This window comes from Silene latifolia, chromosome 3 (assembly GCF_048544455.1).
Source record: "Silene latifolia isolate original U9 population chromosome 3, ASM4854445v1, whole genome shotgun sequence".
Lineage (NCBI taxonomy): Eukaryota > Viridiplantae > Streptophyta > Magnoliopsida > Caryophyllales > Caryophyllaceae > Silene > Silene latifolia.
The window spans coordinates 21126597-21142261 of record NC_133528.1 but is presented as its reverse complement, the minus strand read 5'-3'; the positions used below and the strand labels follow the sequence as shown (position 1 = coordinate 21142261).

General features: G+C 40.6%; 2 protein-coding genes across 2 annotated transcripts; both read right to left on the bottom strand.

The window, feature by feature from the left end:
• Window positions 1-1153: 1153 nt before the first annotated feature.
• LOC141648808 (uncharacterized) lies at window positions 1154-1927 on the bottom strand. The gene has a single exon (XM_074457523.1). The coding sequence runs from the start codon at window positions 1925-1927 to the stop codon at window positions 1154-1156; it is 774 nt and encodes a 257-aa protein (XP_074313624.1).
• Window positions 1928-2777: 850 nt separating this feature from the next.
• LOC141648807 (uncharacterized) lies at window positions 2778-3734 on the bottom strand. Its single transcript, XM_074457522.1, has one exon. The coding sequence runs from the start codon at window positions 3732-3734 to the stop codon at window positions 2778-2780; it is 957 nt and encodes a 318-aa protein (XP_074313623.1).
• Window positions 3735-15665: the final 11931 nt, after the last annotated feature.

Genomic DNA, 15665 nt, shown 5'->3' with positions numbered 1-15665 from the left:
AATCTATTTTGATAGCCATAAAACCCAGTCGACCCTTCTTTTTCCTCATTGAGTGTATAGCTTCTTGAAATATTACAATATTGTCCGTAATTTGTCTCCCCGGGACAAACCCACTTTGAGTCTCAGATATTACGTGAGGCAGTACTTTTTTAATACGATTAGCTAGGGTCTTACCAATGATCTTATAAGCCACATTGCATAAACTTATCGGATGAAATTGGGAGATAAACTCAGGGGAATTTACCTTTGGTATAAGAACAATATGTGTATCGTTGAGACCTTCTGGTAAGCCTTTTCCTTCGAGTGCTTTTATAACCATATCACAAAGGGGCTCTTGGATAAGTTCCCAATTTTTTTTGGTAAAATAGAGCTTGAAATCCATCCGGGCCTGGAGCTTTTAATGAACCCATGTGGTTAATTACTTGTTCAATTTTCGCAAAATGAAACGGTCTTGTTAACAAATTCCAATCTTTATTATTAAAATCTTGGAAAATACCCCACTGTAGTCCGTCTTCTTCAATAGCTGGGCCATCATCAGAGTATAAATTCTTAAAATAGTCCACCACTATCTTTTGTATTTCCGCCTGATCCTCAATCCATACTCCCTCTGCATTTTTTAAACTAGAGATTCGGTTCCTCCATCTTCGAATTAAGGTGCTCACTTGAAAAAAAGAAGTGTTTCGATCACCGTCTTTGATAAAATCCACACGTGACTTCTGGTACCACAGAAGCTCCTCTCGGGCAAACACCTCCTCTAATTCTTTCCTCAACCTTGCTTCTAATTTAATAAGATAACTTACTCGGGCTTTGGAAAGTTCTCGCTGACATCCTTCGATCCTTGCCATAAGCTCCCTTTTTTTTTCGAAATATATTACCAAAAACTTCCTCATTCCAAGTTTGTAATTTATGTGAAAGTTCATCGAGACGGGTGGGAAAAATACCTTCAGAAGGCCAATTAGTGTCGATGAAAATTTTAAAATCTTCCTGAGTTAGCCAACAAGCTTGAAAGCGAAACGGTCGATTTACAGCGCTCAGTGGCACAAACCCGTTAGGTGAGATAAAAAGCGGACAATGATCAGACGAGATTGCAGGGAGATGTCTGACCATAGCTTCCTCAAACTGAATACCCCAATCAGAATTACATAATGCTCTATCAAGACGGGCACTTTGACGTGTTTCCATGGAAATTTCCTCGAGCCCAGGTGTGATTTGGACCGGTGAATGCTAATTCTATAAGCTCGCAATCTTCAATCCAACTGTTAAAACGTTCACAGCGTCTAGCCATGTTCTGATCACCACCGCGTCTCTCGCTGAGTGACCTTGTTTCATTAAAGTCTCCCGCAATAAGCCATGGCTGATTATTAACCCGCGCAAAATTCTCAAGCTCAGCCCAAAGTTCTATCCTATTCGAAGGGTCGGGGCTCGCATAAACAGCTGAAAAAATCCAGGGAAGTTCGCCATTACTAGCAACTTCGAACGTTAAATATTGAGCGTGCTCTGTTATTGGAGTAACAGAGACGATTTCATTTTTCCAGTAGACCCAAATCCCTCCGCTAAAACCCACAGTGTTAACTCTAGCATGACCGTCATAGCCTAGAATATTTCCTAATTTGATAGCGTGTTCTCCTCCCATATGGGTCTCAACAAGAGCCAAGACCGTAGGTTTATAAGTTTTTACCACTTCCTTTATAGCGGAAATTTTATTTTTGCTTCCAGTGCCTTGCACATTCCATACCATGAATGTGATATGGGGTAAGTTGGGTGACAAATTTGGAATTCTTGTATTCATATGATCTGGCAGATAATTCAAAGACGATAAATAAGCGCGACTTACTAGATTGAGAATGTTATCAATACTCCATGGTATCGATAACTCCAGCATTAGCTTCGATGAATTGTCCTTCGACACCTGAATCTTGATGTCCATTATTGGACTCTCCGACACCATGATCCCCAAATAGGGCGCCGCCATCTCCGGCCATGTCGAGATCGACACTACCTGGGTTGGCGGGATTATTTCTATCTGGGGGTTTTGTGGGAGGCAGCGAGGTTGGGGGAGGGGGCGGTCTAGATAAGAGAAGTACGGGTGAGGATTCATTGACTTCACCGACAACTCGAGTTGATGAAACAGAGGTTGAAGAAGCAGGAATATTTGGAATTTTTTTTGCTTATACGGGGCTTGTTTTAGTGATAGGGAGATTTGTAATATCTTGTAGGGTTGGACTCTGGGTTATGGGAGTAGTAGTTTTAGTGTTTTGGAAATTATTAGATTGGGTATTTTGGAAAATATTAGATTGGGTATTAGAATCTTTTTTAGTATAAATGTTTTGATTTTTGGAAATAATAGATTGTGCTAAAAGAGTATTGGTACGTTTATTTAGAGAAGCGATTTTTTGCTTGATTCTAGGGGTTTGAATAATATTCCTTGGATAAGAAATATTAGTAATTGGGAGTGAGTCAGGGATTGTGGGAGGATTTTGCGGGATATTATTAGAAACAGAATTATCTTGAAGGACCCCGAATCTTAACCCGGAATTCTTCGAAGATTGACCTAAATTAAGAGCATGTTTTTCATTACCTAGTCCTCCGGGTTGGTTGATAGTCGGGGTGGCTGGCTTTCTCCGTGGTGGCTTCTTAACCAACATCCAATCGCCAAAATCCGTGCTTTCTTCTGGACGAAGTCCAGCTTCCAACGAATGCTCGTTGGGAATAGCTCCGGGACCTTCAGCACCCTGACTTGGGTTGAACACTTCCATATCAGCAGTTCTACTTTCATTTCACGAGCAACCTTCGCTAGAATGACCTAATTTCCCGCAATTAAAACAAATCATCTTAAGGCCTTCGTATTGAATACCATAAACTTTCCCATACAATCTGAATTTCGACAATAGGGGTTTGGAAATATCGACTTCGACACTTAAACGAGTAAACTGACCGCGTTGGGCAGTAGCTGTATTATTATCGATTCGTATAACTTCCCCTATTTTCGACCCTATCTTCTTTAAGAACGTTGCATTGAAATATTCGACTGGCAAATTCGGAATCCGAACCCATGTTGTTAGCTTGGTAATATTATCTTCCGAGGGCACGAAATTCGGGACCCATATCCTGATGGTCAGATAGTGATCATCAATCATCCAAGGACCCTGTGTCATAACAAAATCGTAATCTTGTTTGGACGAAAAGCGTGCCACATAATAGGAGTGTGTGAGATCCATCAGGGTGAGTTTACCCTTGATCGACCATTTTGCGTTAAGTTTTCGCATAAACGAAAGATACCCGATATTTTTATCGAACATCTTAATAATGAGCGAGTGTCGCCAGGGTTTGCGTAGGATGGCTTTTTCTTGCTTTGTGAGGCATATACGAGGACAAAGAGATTCATCATCACTATCCTCATTATCATCATCTGAATCGAAATCAACATCATCTAGGGTGAGATCTTCTAACGAGTCGAAATCCGCTCCGAAGCCTTGCACTTTCTCTTTATAAGAGATTGCTGATCCAGCGTGTGGTGCAACTGGAATTCTGACTGACTCAGCCGGAGGAGATTCATGCGGAACCCGTGAGGATTCAGCATGAAATGTTTCAATATGCATAGTCTTCCTCTTTGAGTTCTTTTGCAATGGAGGAAAGGAGGAATCAGTGTTGATAGTTGTCGAGTTTCCCTCTGTGAAGGTGAAAACGGGGGTATTGTTGGTCTCCGGCGGGAGACCTTGGTTAGGGTCAAGCATTCAAAAATGGAAGGATATTTTCTCTCTCAAGGATATTTTCTCTCTCAAGAATATGCGTTTACAACTTTAGTGTGGTAGAATCAATTGGTTTTTCTTTTATCAAGGGGCAGTCACGCTATTATATCTCTTGGTTATCAAAAGGGTGATGCATTTAATAATTCACAAATTCTCATATGTGATAGACAAAAATTCGTCATAAGTTTGTATCGTGAGACAAAAAAGTAATTGAGAAGGGTAAGTGAAAGAACAAGTGGGAGAAAATTGTAAGATATCACAAGCAAAATGGACCATTAATAGTTACATAATCACTTGTAAAAAGAAAATAGTTCATATTCAAGTTTCATATTCACTTGTAAAAAGAAAATAGTTACATAATCAAGCTATAGCCATAATGTGATGCATGGAGTATTACCTTTCCAATAATAAAGTAAATGAAGTTGAATGCTCAAGAAAAAATTTACTGCAAAGATTCTGTAAAATTACAACTTGTGCAAGTGTAACGTCAAATCATGATACGGGAGTACATCATAATGTAGACTAGTACACTCCACGTCTCCACCATCATACTCCCTTCATTTAACTTCACTTTGCATGTTTCTCTTTTCCACACTATTCACAAGCGGATATTCAATTTCAATTTTCTCTCGATACATAAGTTCAAATATATTCATGTGGGATCTTATTTTATTCGTCGTTAAGAGTACATTAAAAATATCCAACTTTTATAATTTTTGCAAATACGTAGATAAAGATATTTACCGCATAAAAATCGCGTTGGCAAACGTAATAAAGCAAACATGTAAAGTGGAGTTGAATGGAGGGAGTATGAAGTGTAATTTGCACTAGCCATCTCATTTTCGTTTGTTTTTAGAGCCTTTTCCGTTAATTTTATTTTTCAGAAAATCTCATTATAAACGGCACATATCCGTCTATAACTAAAGACGGACAAAATATAATACCACATTCTTAATAGAACAACAACAAGTCAACAAGTGAGTGGCGGGGGCCAAAAAAGTCAGCACTTTCAAGCTATTAGACCCGTCTTCAGTTATAGACGGATATATCCGTCTATAACAAGACTAAATGTTTAATTTTTTATTTTGAGAAGGTTTTTGGTTTTGATACGGATATGGACTACATCATAACTAGTTTTAAACCCATGCAAAAAATGCACGGGTTGTAACATGAGGTTTTATCATTGAATATATGAGTAAATTGTACCAAATAGTTCCTTATATTTACATCTAATTATTTTACTTTCAATACAAATGTCATATTAGTATATTTATTTTGTTAAATTTGTGATGTTGGAGTATAATAGTCATGCTGATTTTTTTTGTTTGATTTACACAATGAATTTGACTACTAATTCCGGATGATTAATCAATATGCATTGTTCACATTTTATTTGTCCGACTTAGAGGTAGGGGGCGATTATTTGAAAATTTTATTACGTTTTTAAATTTTAATTTATTAATGTGTAATTGTATAATATATGGTTTTATATTGTTGTGTAAATGTGTAATCTTAATTAAATAAGATTAAGAGAGTAATAGGAGTAGTGTAATTAATTGTATAGAGATAATGGGGGGTCCCACTAAAAAAAAAAGAAAAAAAAAATGAAGAAAAATTCAGCCAATAGAAATCCTTTAAAAAACCCATCTTTTATACTATGTAGATGTGCACAATTATGATGTAGTTCGAGAATGTACTCCGATCATAATGTACAATCGATGTTACAACTTCATTAATATAGTCTGCATTATGCACAATTATTAAGTGTAATTTGCACTAGCCATAGTCGGGGTAATCTAACAAAACAACAATTATGAACTCGATGTTTAAACAAACGATTATGAAGTGTAATTTGCACTAGCAATCTCATTTTCCTTTGATTTTAGAGCGTCTCGGTCTCTTCGAAATGAGAATGTTTTTGATGAATAATTCCAACCTCCATGCTTATTTGGTTTACTTATCATTAAATAATTGACCCTCATTTCCTTGATTGAATTTTTGTACCAAAACTAAATTTAAAACAAATAATCAGATATTAAAAATCGATATATAACACCTAATTTATAATCCATATAAACACAATTAATAAAGGGGTGGTTTACAAGAAGACATTTTAGCAGCTAAATACTTATGAATCTCGAAGTTAAATGTAGAAGGTGATAATTTATGTGTTATCAACTCAATACGTAGTACTTGGCAAATTCCTTGGGAAATTTCTAGTATTATAAAGGATGTAAAATTAGATCTTCAGTTCTTTGATAAAGTAATAATTAAACATTGCTTTCGTGAAGCTAACAAAGTTGCCGACTTTATGGCTTCTATTGGATACTCATGTCCAAACCTCTCGAGGTGGTTTGAAAGCCGGTGGCTTTAACTTACCCCTATCATTCGAAAGGATGAGATAGGTTGGTCCTACCCTAGAGGATCAATCTAGTTTTTTTACCTAATAAAAAAAAAAAAGTGGAATCCAAGATATGAATTGGGCTTTACAATTCCTAGATTAGTGTACGTTGCAACTTGCAACTTGTAACATTATTACTTTGCATGAGTCAAATCACAAATTTTCGAGACTAACGTTATTAATTAGCGTTTTACATTTCCTAAGTTATCGAGGAAGACCTCGGTATTTGTTCGTCGGAATTAGATACTCAAAATCTCATTATAGACGGTACATATTTATTTATAAATAAAGATGTGTCAAATACAATACCATATTTCTAATAGGATAAATAATAAGTGGGATGATCGGAGGAAAAAATGTTATCCCTTTCAAGCTATTTTACCCGTCTTTAATTATAGACGGATATATCTGTCTACAATAAGACTAACTGCATTAAATAATCCTCTAACTTGCAAAAAACATTAAATTAACAAGCCATTATTACGTTGCATGAGTCTCAAATCAATCATCCTATATATACTAGTGTTTTGATTCCTCTCATCTACATTGTCTTCATCTTCATAAATTTAAAACCAACGCCTAAACCATGTTTAACTTTTCTTCATCTTTCATTTCCATTTCCATCATCTACTATCTTATTAAAACACATCAAAAAAGAAGGAAAAATATAAAAAAACCACATAGAAAAGAAATACATCAAAAAAGAAGGAAAAATATAAAAAAACCACATAGAAAAAGAAATACATCAAAAAAGATAGAAAAAGAAATACATCCAAAAAGAAGGAAAAAGAAATACATCAAAAAAGAAGGAAAAATATAAAAAAAAACCACATAGAAAAAGAAGCTTGCTAGGCGACTCGAACACGGGATCTATTGATCCCAAATACTTGTTGTTTACTCACGGCACCACTACTACCTTCCAAGTTTTGTGATAATTTTCATCACTTAAAGCATAGTATTACGTGATTGATTTTTGTTTCAAACGGAAATGAAAAATTTGAATTTCTCCCGCCTACTATAAAAAGTCATTCTCCCATCAAATTTGTTTGTGTTTTCTCAATTTCTCCCTCTTTCCCTCTCAAACTCTCGTTTTTCTCTCTTATTCCTCTAATTGGTATGTTTTCTTCTCTGGTTTTTGAATTTCAAATTTTGTTGATTTAGGTTAGGTAATTTATTGTGATTATCATCTAATTCCATTGTTTACTATTACTTGATTAAAAATTGTGTAATTGATCAATAATTTTGTCACTTGATTAATTTTGCTCGATTTTGTGTCGCTTAATTGTTAATTAGCATCGATTTCGTGATAAATTTGATTTTGAATGTATTTATTATGCTGTCTCGGTTATTACCTGCTTAATCTCGTCTGTTTTGATTTGCTGTTTCGATTTGTAAATATGCGTAATCATTTGTAATTGATCGAGATTTAGCATCGATTAATTTCGCTTGTAGTTTGTTTGATTTCGTCACGCTTAATCGTTAATTACTCCTCAATTTTGTGATAAGTCTGATTTTGGCACTTGATTAATTTCGCTCGATTTCGTAACGCTTAATTGTTAATTAGCATCGATTTCGTGATTAATTTGATTTCGAATGTATTTATTACGCTGTCTCGGTTATTACCTCCTTAATCTCGTCTGTTTTGATTTTGCTGTTTTTATTTGTAAATATGCGTAATCATTTGTAATTGATCGAGATTTAGCATCGATTAATTTCGCTTGTAGTTGTTTGATTTCGTCACGCTTAATCGTTAATTACTCCTCAATTTCGTGATAAGTCTGATTTTGAATGTATTTATTCTAATGTCTCGATTATTAGTAGTTAAACTGGATTTACATTGAGTTAACTCAGTACATTATTTATCAGTCGTTAATATTGAGTTGATATATGCTTTAATCGTCTATTTCAGTGTGCTATGGATGGTTTCGGAACGTTTTTTAGAGTTAGAACGGTTTTTCAAGGTAGAGATGTACGTTATGAGTCGGATGCTCAGCGTTTTAGTCTTTTTGGTGTTGATTGGACGGTAGAGGTTGCTCATTCTAAAGATGCCATGATTGCTGTAACTTTAAGGTAGAGAAGAGTCATTACTTGTGATGTTGTTGTTAGCTTGTTGATCAACGATGACAGAACTCCCTCACTGAGGAATGGTAATGTCTTTGTTTTAATTTTTTGTAGTTTTTCTAATTTTTCCAACATCCTTCTTTACAATCTGATTTGTCTGTCTTCTATTAGATATTGTTTCTCATGCATTTGCTGTTGCTGAGGTTGGACGTCCCTTGCGAGTTATTCCACTGCGTGCTCTTTTGGAGTTGATACGTGGTGTTGTTGTTTCTGCCATAACCATTGAGTTTGATTTCCGTAAAGTTGTTGATGTCTACAATGGTGTATTAAAACACATTAAAAAAGAAGGAAAAAACCACATAGAAAAAGAATATCTTATTAAAATACATCAAAAAAGAAGAAAAAAAACCCACATCTTGCTGGGCGACTCGAACACGGGATCTATTGAACACAGATACTTGTTGCTTACTCACGACACCAATACTACCTTCAACGTTTTGTGATAATTCGTATCACTTAAACCATAGTATTAAGTTAGTGATTTTTGTTTCAAACGAAAATAAAAATTTTGAATTTCTCCTGCCTACAATAAAAAGTCATTCTCTCATCGAATTTCTTTATGTTTTCTCAATTTCTCCCTCTTTCCCTTTCAAACTCTCCATTTTCGCTCTTATTCCTCTAATTTTGGTATGTTTTCTTCTCTTAAGTCTGTTTTTTTTAAATTTCAAATTTTGTTGATTTAAGTTAGGTAATTTATTGTGATTATCATTTAATTCTATTGTTTACTATTACTTGATTAAAAATTGTGTAATTGATCAATAATTTTGTCACTTGATTAATTTCGCTCGATTTCGTAACGCTTAATTGTTAATTAGCATCGATTTCGTGATTAATTTGATTTCGAATGTATTTATTACGCTGTCTCGGTTATTACCTCCTTAATCTCGTATGTTTTGATTTTGCTGTTTCGAATTGTAAATATGCGTAATCATTTGTAATTGATCGAGAATTAGCATCGATTAATTTCGTTTGTAGTTTGTTTGATTTCGTCACGCTTAATTGTTAATTACTCCTCAATTTCGTGATAAGTATGATTTTGAATGTATTTATTACAATGTCTCGATTATTAGTAGTTAAACCGGATTTAAAGTGAGTTAAGCAGATTTATTAGTATTAGTAGTTAAACCGGATTTAATACTAAATTTTTGCCACAGTTTATTAGTATTTTGTCACGAATATTACAACGTTTGTTAGTATTTTGCAACAATTATTATTGTTATTATTATTGTTATTATTATTATTATTGTTATTATTGTTATTATTGTTATTATTGTTATTATTGTTATTATTATTATTATTATTATTATTATTATTATTATTATTATTATTATTATTATTATTATTATTATTATTATTATTATTATTATTATTATTATTATTATTATTATTATTATTATTATTATTATTATTATTATTATTATTATTATTATTATTATTATTATTATTATCGTTGTTCTTCTCCTTGTTATTATTTTTATTATTATATTTTTTTTTATAAAACCGCAACTTTTATTATTATTATTATTATTATTATTATTATTATTATTATTATTATTATTATTATTATTATTATTATTATTATTATTATTATTATTATTATTGTTATTATTATTATTATTATTATTATTATTATTATTATTATTATTATTATTATTATTATTATTATTGATGGGGCATATTCCCACGCACGACCAAGTCAAACATACCGAGCAAGGTCAAAGATGTCCACAAAGAAGTCAACGACTTAGACAACCTAGCCGATGCCGCCCATCGGCTGTCAACCTGGTCCTGGCGTGACAACCTGCCAAAGGACACATATCCGCGTACTCATCCAAGACCCCTCGGCGGTGAGTCAACAGGGCCCGCCGGCCTGCCATAGGTCCCTCGGCCGAGGGGTAGATCAGTCTTTCCACCTGCTAGCCACTTGGCCACTACGTGACAAAAGGTGAAGTCTATAAATACTCCTCAACCTTCATTGAGGAAAGGATCCAATCCAGAAATACACAACTTGACCTAAATACACTATTCATCTGGTATAATCTTCCTTATCTCTCTACAATATATTCCTAGCCAATTAGCATACAACTTATACATCTAAGTTTACTGACTTGGGCGTCGGAGTGGGTACGCTTGGCACAAAGCCAAGCCCTCAGTTCGTTCATTGTTGCAGGAGAGGCCGAGAGGAACGATTAAGACCAAGGGAGAATCCAACTCAAGACATCATTCAACAAGCCACGGGTGGTAACTATACTTGCTCTGGAATTACACCCGGAACAATTGGCGCCGTCTGTGGGGAAAGACACTAGAAGCTAGTCACATTCATTCCCAAACAAAAAAAAAAAAAAAAAACAAAAACCCACCCAAAAAGCTGAGAAGATGTCGAAACAACAAGACGCAGTCGTGACCGACGAAACCGCGTTCCACCAAGATGATACCTTCAACCATTCTGGAGTCGTGCAGCCCCCCACCGGCGGGGTAATCCAACCGGAGTTCGGGATGCCAATAATACCAGACACGCCGCTGCCAGCCAACCAGGTCACCATCATGGGGCACGTGGTTGACATAGCAAAGCTGAAAATGGTCCTGGACCTAATTAGTAATACGTCTGCTCACACTGTCACACCGACAAGAGCGGCGGAAACTGTCCAGAAGACCAGGGCCCAAAATGTGACTCCGATAAATTTGAACGGAGCGCTAGGAGAAGGTGACCCAGCAAAGTCGCCGGGGGAGCCCAAAGTGGGCGTGGTAGACCTAAGTCCTTCCCGTACTCATGGGAGGACAGCGTCCCCGCAACACGAACGAGGCATACCCCAAAGGAGCCAGAGGAGTCCGACTCAGCAGAGTTGGAGAAGAAGTCCAAGTCGAAGGAGCCCCTCCCGCTACGAGGAGAGGAGCCGGGTTAGGAATGCGAGGAGCCGATCGCCACATGCCATCCGGCATGTGATCAGACAGCCCCTCAGCGCCTACGTCCTAGAAGTCCAGGTGCCAACTAAGCTCAAGTTGCCGCCCATATCATACAAAGGGGAAGGCGATCCAGCCGACCACGCTGAGGCTTTCGAGTCTCACATGTCGGTATGGGAGCAGCCCGATGAAGTATGGTGCCGAGTTTTCCCAACGACATTGCATGGGATGGCTCAAAGTTGGTACAAGGGGCTTCCCGACGGCTCGGTGTACTACTACGCCGACCTAAGGGACGCCTTTTTAGCCCAGTACTCTTGCAACAAGAGAAGGGCCGTGGAGACATCGGACCTCCTAACTATCAAACAGGAGGGGGGCGAGTCTCTACGAAGCTACATGAAGAGGTTCGACGGAAAGGTCCAACAGATTCGAGAGGTTAATCCCGAACTGGCGGCCTTCGCGCTGATGAAGGGCCTCCCAAGGGGAGATTTGAAAAATGAGCTCATCAAGTGCGGAGGCCTGGGCTTGGATGCCGCTAGGAAAATGGCCGACCAGGCCATCAAAGTAGAAGACTATCACAAGACGTGGTTAGGCCCCAACGAGGCCGAGCACTCAGAAAAGAAGAGCCGCCGGGAGGGCAACCACGATGAAAGACGCCGTGACAATAATTGGTCACGGTCTGACAAATCTGCCAGGAGACAGGACTCGACGGGCGCCGGGGGGAGTTCGGGAGCGTACTACAAAAAACGGTGCAGCGATCACACCCCCCTAGTCGTGTCGGCCGCCGAGGTATTCGCTCGAGCAAGAGCGAAGGCCGAGAAGTGGAAAGGCCCCTAGGCCGAGGAGTGACGGTGACACGAGCCAATACCGTGAGTACCACGGCCACACCGGACACTTAACCAACGACCGCCGACATCCGAAGGACGCCATTGAAGAGCTGATCCGGAAGGGGAGCCTCGGCAAGTATGTCGCCAAAGGCCGAAACCGAATGTCGGCGGGTCAAACAAGAAATCCGTCTTTGAACGGATAGGAGTAATCCATGTTGTCATCGAGGCAACGGAACGATGGGTCCGCTCATGGACACAAACGGCAATCGGATGAGCCATGTCGGCCGTCAACTTTGTGCCCAACACAAACCACCCCCGCTCCCAAAATCCCCGATATGACTATCGGACAAAGCGGACTACGAGGGAGTCATTGCTCCTCACAACGACCCACTCACAAAATCCACCCGAACCTAGCCAACCATTTGGTGAAGAGGTGCCTAATCGACACAGGCGCCTACACGAACATTATGTACAGAGAATGCTTTCTCAGCCTCGGTCTGAGGGTCGAAGAGTTGAACCCCTGCACCAACCCGCTGTACAGCTTTTCTGGGGTCGGCCTGGTACCCCTGGGGTCGGTCAGACTGCCGGTAAGGTTCGGCGAGGGAACTGCAGCCAGGAACGTTATGACTGATTTTATAGTCATCAGCGGCACATCTGCCCACGACGTCCTCATAGGCCGGGTCACTTTGAGTGAAATCCAAGCCGTAATATCCGTCCGGGCCTTGACATTAATATACGTCTCGGACCGGGGGGAGGCTCATAAACTCACCTCGAAGAACGAGAGGGATCCCGGCGTATGGGAGATACACACCGACGGCCCTTCCACGACGGATAGCTCGAAAGCCAGCGTCGTTATCACTAGCCCGAACGGAGATGTGTTTGAGCACGCCTTGGAACTCACCTCCTCGACCTCAGACAACGAACGCAAGTACGAGGCAATGATAACCGAGTCGGGCTAGCCGTAACCGCCGGGCGTAACACGTCGTGGTAAAAACAGACTCGCTCTCATTGACCAACCAGATCAAAGGAGAATACAAGGCTCGGGACTATAAGACGACGAGGTATCTAGAGAGGGTGAGAGCCGCGCTTCAAAATTAAAATCCTTCCGATACAAAGACACTCCCGTGCCCGAGCACGACCGAGCCATTAGCATGGTCGAAGGAGCAGAGACCGAAGAGGTTGAGATTGACCCAGGCCGCACCGTAACCATCGGTACCAACCTGGAGCCAAAATTCAGAGCCAAACTCCTGGACCTGCTAAGGGAAAACAAAGACGTCTTGCCTACTCAGCGGCCGAGATGCCGGGTGTGAGCCGGGAGGTGATTATTCACAAGCTGAACGTACTCCCCACCGCTCGCCCTATCAAGCAAAGAATGAGGAACTCCTCAGCCGAGAAAGACGAGGCCATCAAAGCCGAGGTAGACAAACTACTTACGGTGGGCTTTATTATGCCTTGCACCTACCCGGAGTGGCTAGCCAATGTTGTGATGGTAAAGAAGTCATCGGGGGCATGGAGAATGTGTGTAGACTTTACCCAACTTAACAAAGCATGCCCCAAAGACTCATTACCCTCCGCCACGGATAGACAAACTTTAATCGATGCCACGGCAGCTACACCATGCCGAGCCCGCTGCTAGACGCCTTCTCGGATATCACCAGGTTTTCATGGCCGAGGAAGACATGCCCAAATGCGCATTCATCACCGCTAACGGCACATACATGTACAAAATGATGCCGTTCGGTTTGAAAAATGCCGGCGCAACGTATACAAGGCTAGTGGACAAAGTGTTCCAAAATCAAAAAGGGCGAAACATTGAGGCCTACGTCGACGATGCTATTGTAAAAAGCAAGTCCGACAAATAACACCGGCCGATTTACACGAAACATTTTGTTCACTAAGGAAGTACAAGATGAAGCTCAACCCAATGAAATGCAACTTCGGTGTCCGGGCGGTAAATTTCTCGGTGTACTTGTCGGTGCGAGGCATCGATGCAAATCCAGACAAAGTCCAAGCAATCTTAGACCTACCGGAGCCAAGGAATCGAAAAGAGGTTATGATGCTGACCGGAAGAATGGCGGCTCTCGCCCGTTTCATCTCTCGGTCAGCCGACAAGAGCACCCCATTCTTCAAAGTTTTGAAAGGGAATAAAGACTTCACTGGGGAGGAGCGAGCACGGCCTTCAAGCGGTTGAAAGCTCATCTTCAAACTCTCCCAACTCTGTCCGGCCGATCTTTGGGGGAGACGCTGTACCTATACATAGCAGCTTACCTCGGCCACGGTCGGTGCAAAGATCATCGTGGAAGAAGACAAACAACACCCAATCTACTTTGTCACCATACACAAGGTTGCCCGCCGAGAGAAATTACCCATTAATCGAAAAAGCAGCCTTCGCCGTCGTCATTGCCACGAGGAAGTTAAAACCCTACTTCGACGCGCACCCCGTGACGGTCCTAACCGATCAGCCGTTAGAGAAAGCTTTGGAAAAATTCGAGCAATCCGGCAGCTCATCAAGTGGGCGGTGGAACTCTCGGCTTCGGCATTCAAGACAAAACCAAGACCTTCGATAAAGGGGCAAGCACTTGCAGATTTCCTGGCCGAATGCACGTATCAAGAAAAGCCAAACCCAGGCGTATGGGAGGTCTACACCGACGGCTCCTCCACGACGAACGGCTCAGAGCCGGCATCCTCATCATCAGCCCAAACGGGGACGAGTTCGAGTACGCCTTGAAATTCACCTTCTCGGCCTCGAACAACGAATCCGAATACGAGGCGGTGATAACCGGGGTCGAGCTAGCTAGGGGGCCGGAGCAGAGCACATTGTGTTAAAGATGGACTCACCGTTGGTTACTAACCAAATCAGAGGGGAGTTTGAGGCTCGGGACGACGGAATGGTAAGGTACCTAGAAAGGGTAAAGGCCGACATAGCGAAATTGAAGTCTTTCCAAATCCAATGCGTTCCCGCATCCGAGAACAACCGGCCGATGCTCTCTCCAAACTTGCCACCAACCATCAAGAACGTCACCCAACCGTCTTTGGTAGACATCCGAATGCGAAGAGCATCACTGAGACCGACGGCATGGTGGGCATCGTAGAAGCCGAGACAACGTGGATGACTCCGATAATGAAATACAAACTTACAGGTGAATTACCGGAGGGCCGCAATCCCTCGGCCAAAATAAAACGGATCGCCGCCGTACTTAGTGTTCGAAGGAGAACCGTACGAAGGTCCGTAATAAGGCCACTTTTGAAGTGTGTCGGTCCGGTAAGCCGCAGAGCCGATATCGACAGAGATTCACGAAGGCATCTCAGGGACACCACATGGGGGCAAGAACGCTAGCCCACAAAGCTCTACGAGCCGGCTACTTCGGCCCACCATGCTTCAAGATTCCGAACAAAGACCAAGAAGTGCACGAACCGCGATGCATGCCCCGTGTACACGCTCCCTCCAGGGACCTACAACCGGTGCTCGGCCTCTTCCCTTCGGACAGTGGGGGATGGACATGCTAGGACCATTCCCAACAGCCTCCGGAGGAAGGAAGTTCTTGATCGTCGTCGTTGATTACTTCACCAAATGGGTCGAAGCCGTAGCAGATGCGGCGAAGACCACAAATGCGTCGAAAGGTAATCTGGGAAAATGTTATAACCCGTTTCGGATTACCCCAAGTTATA

Excerpts from the sequence above, each read along its gene's own strand:
- LOC141648808 (XM_074457523.1), bottom strand. The coding sequence starts at position 1,927 with ATGGACATCAAGATTCAGGTGTCGAAGGACAATTCATCGAAGCTAATG.
- LOC141648807 (XM_074457522.1), bottom strand. The coding sequence starts at position 3,734 with ATGCTTGACCCTAACCAAGGTCTCCCGCCGGAGACCAACAATACCCCC.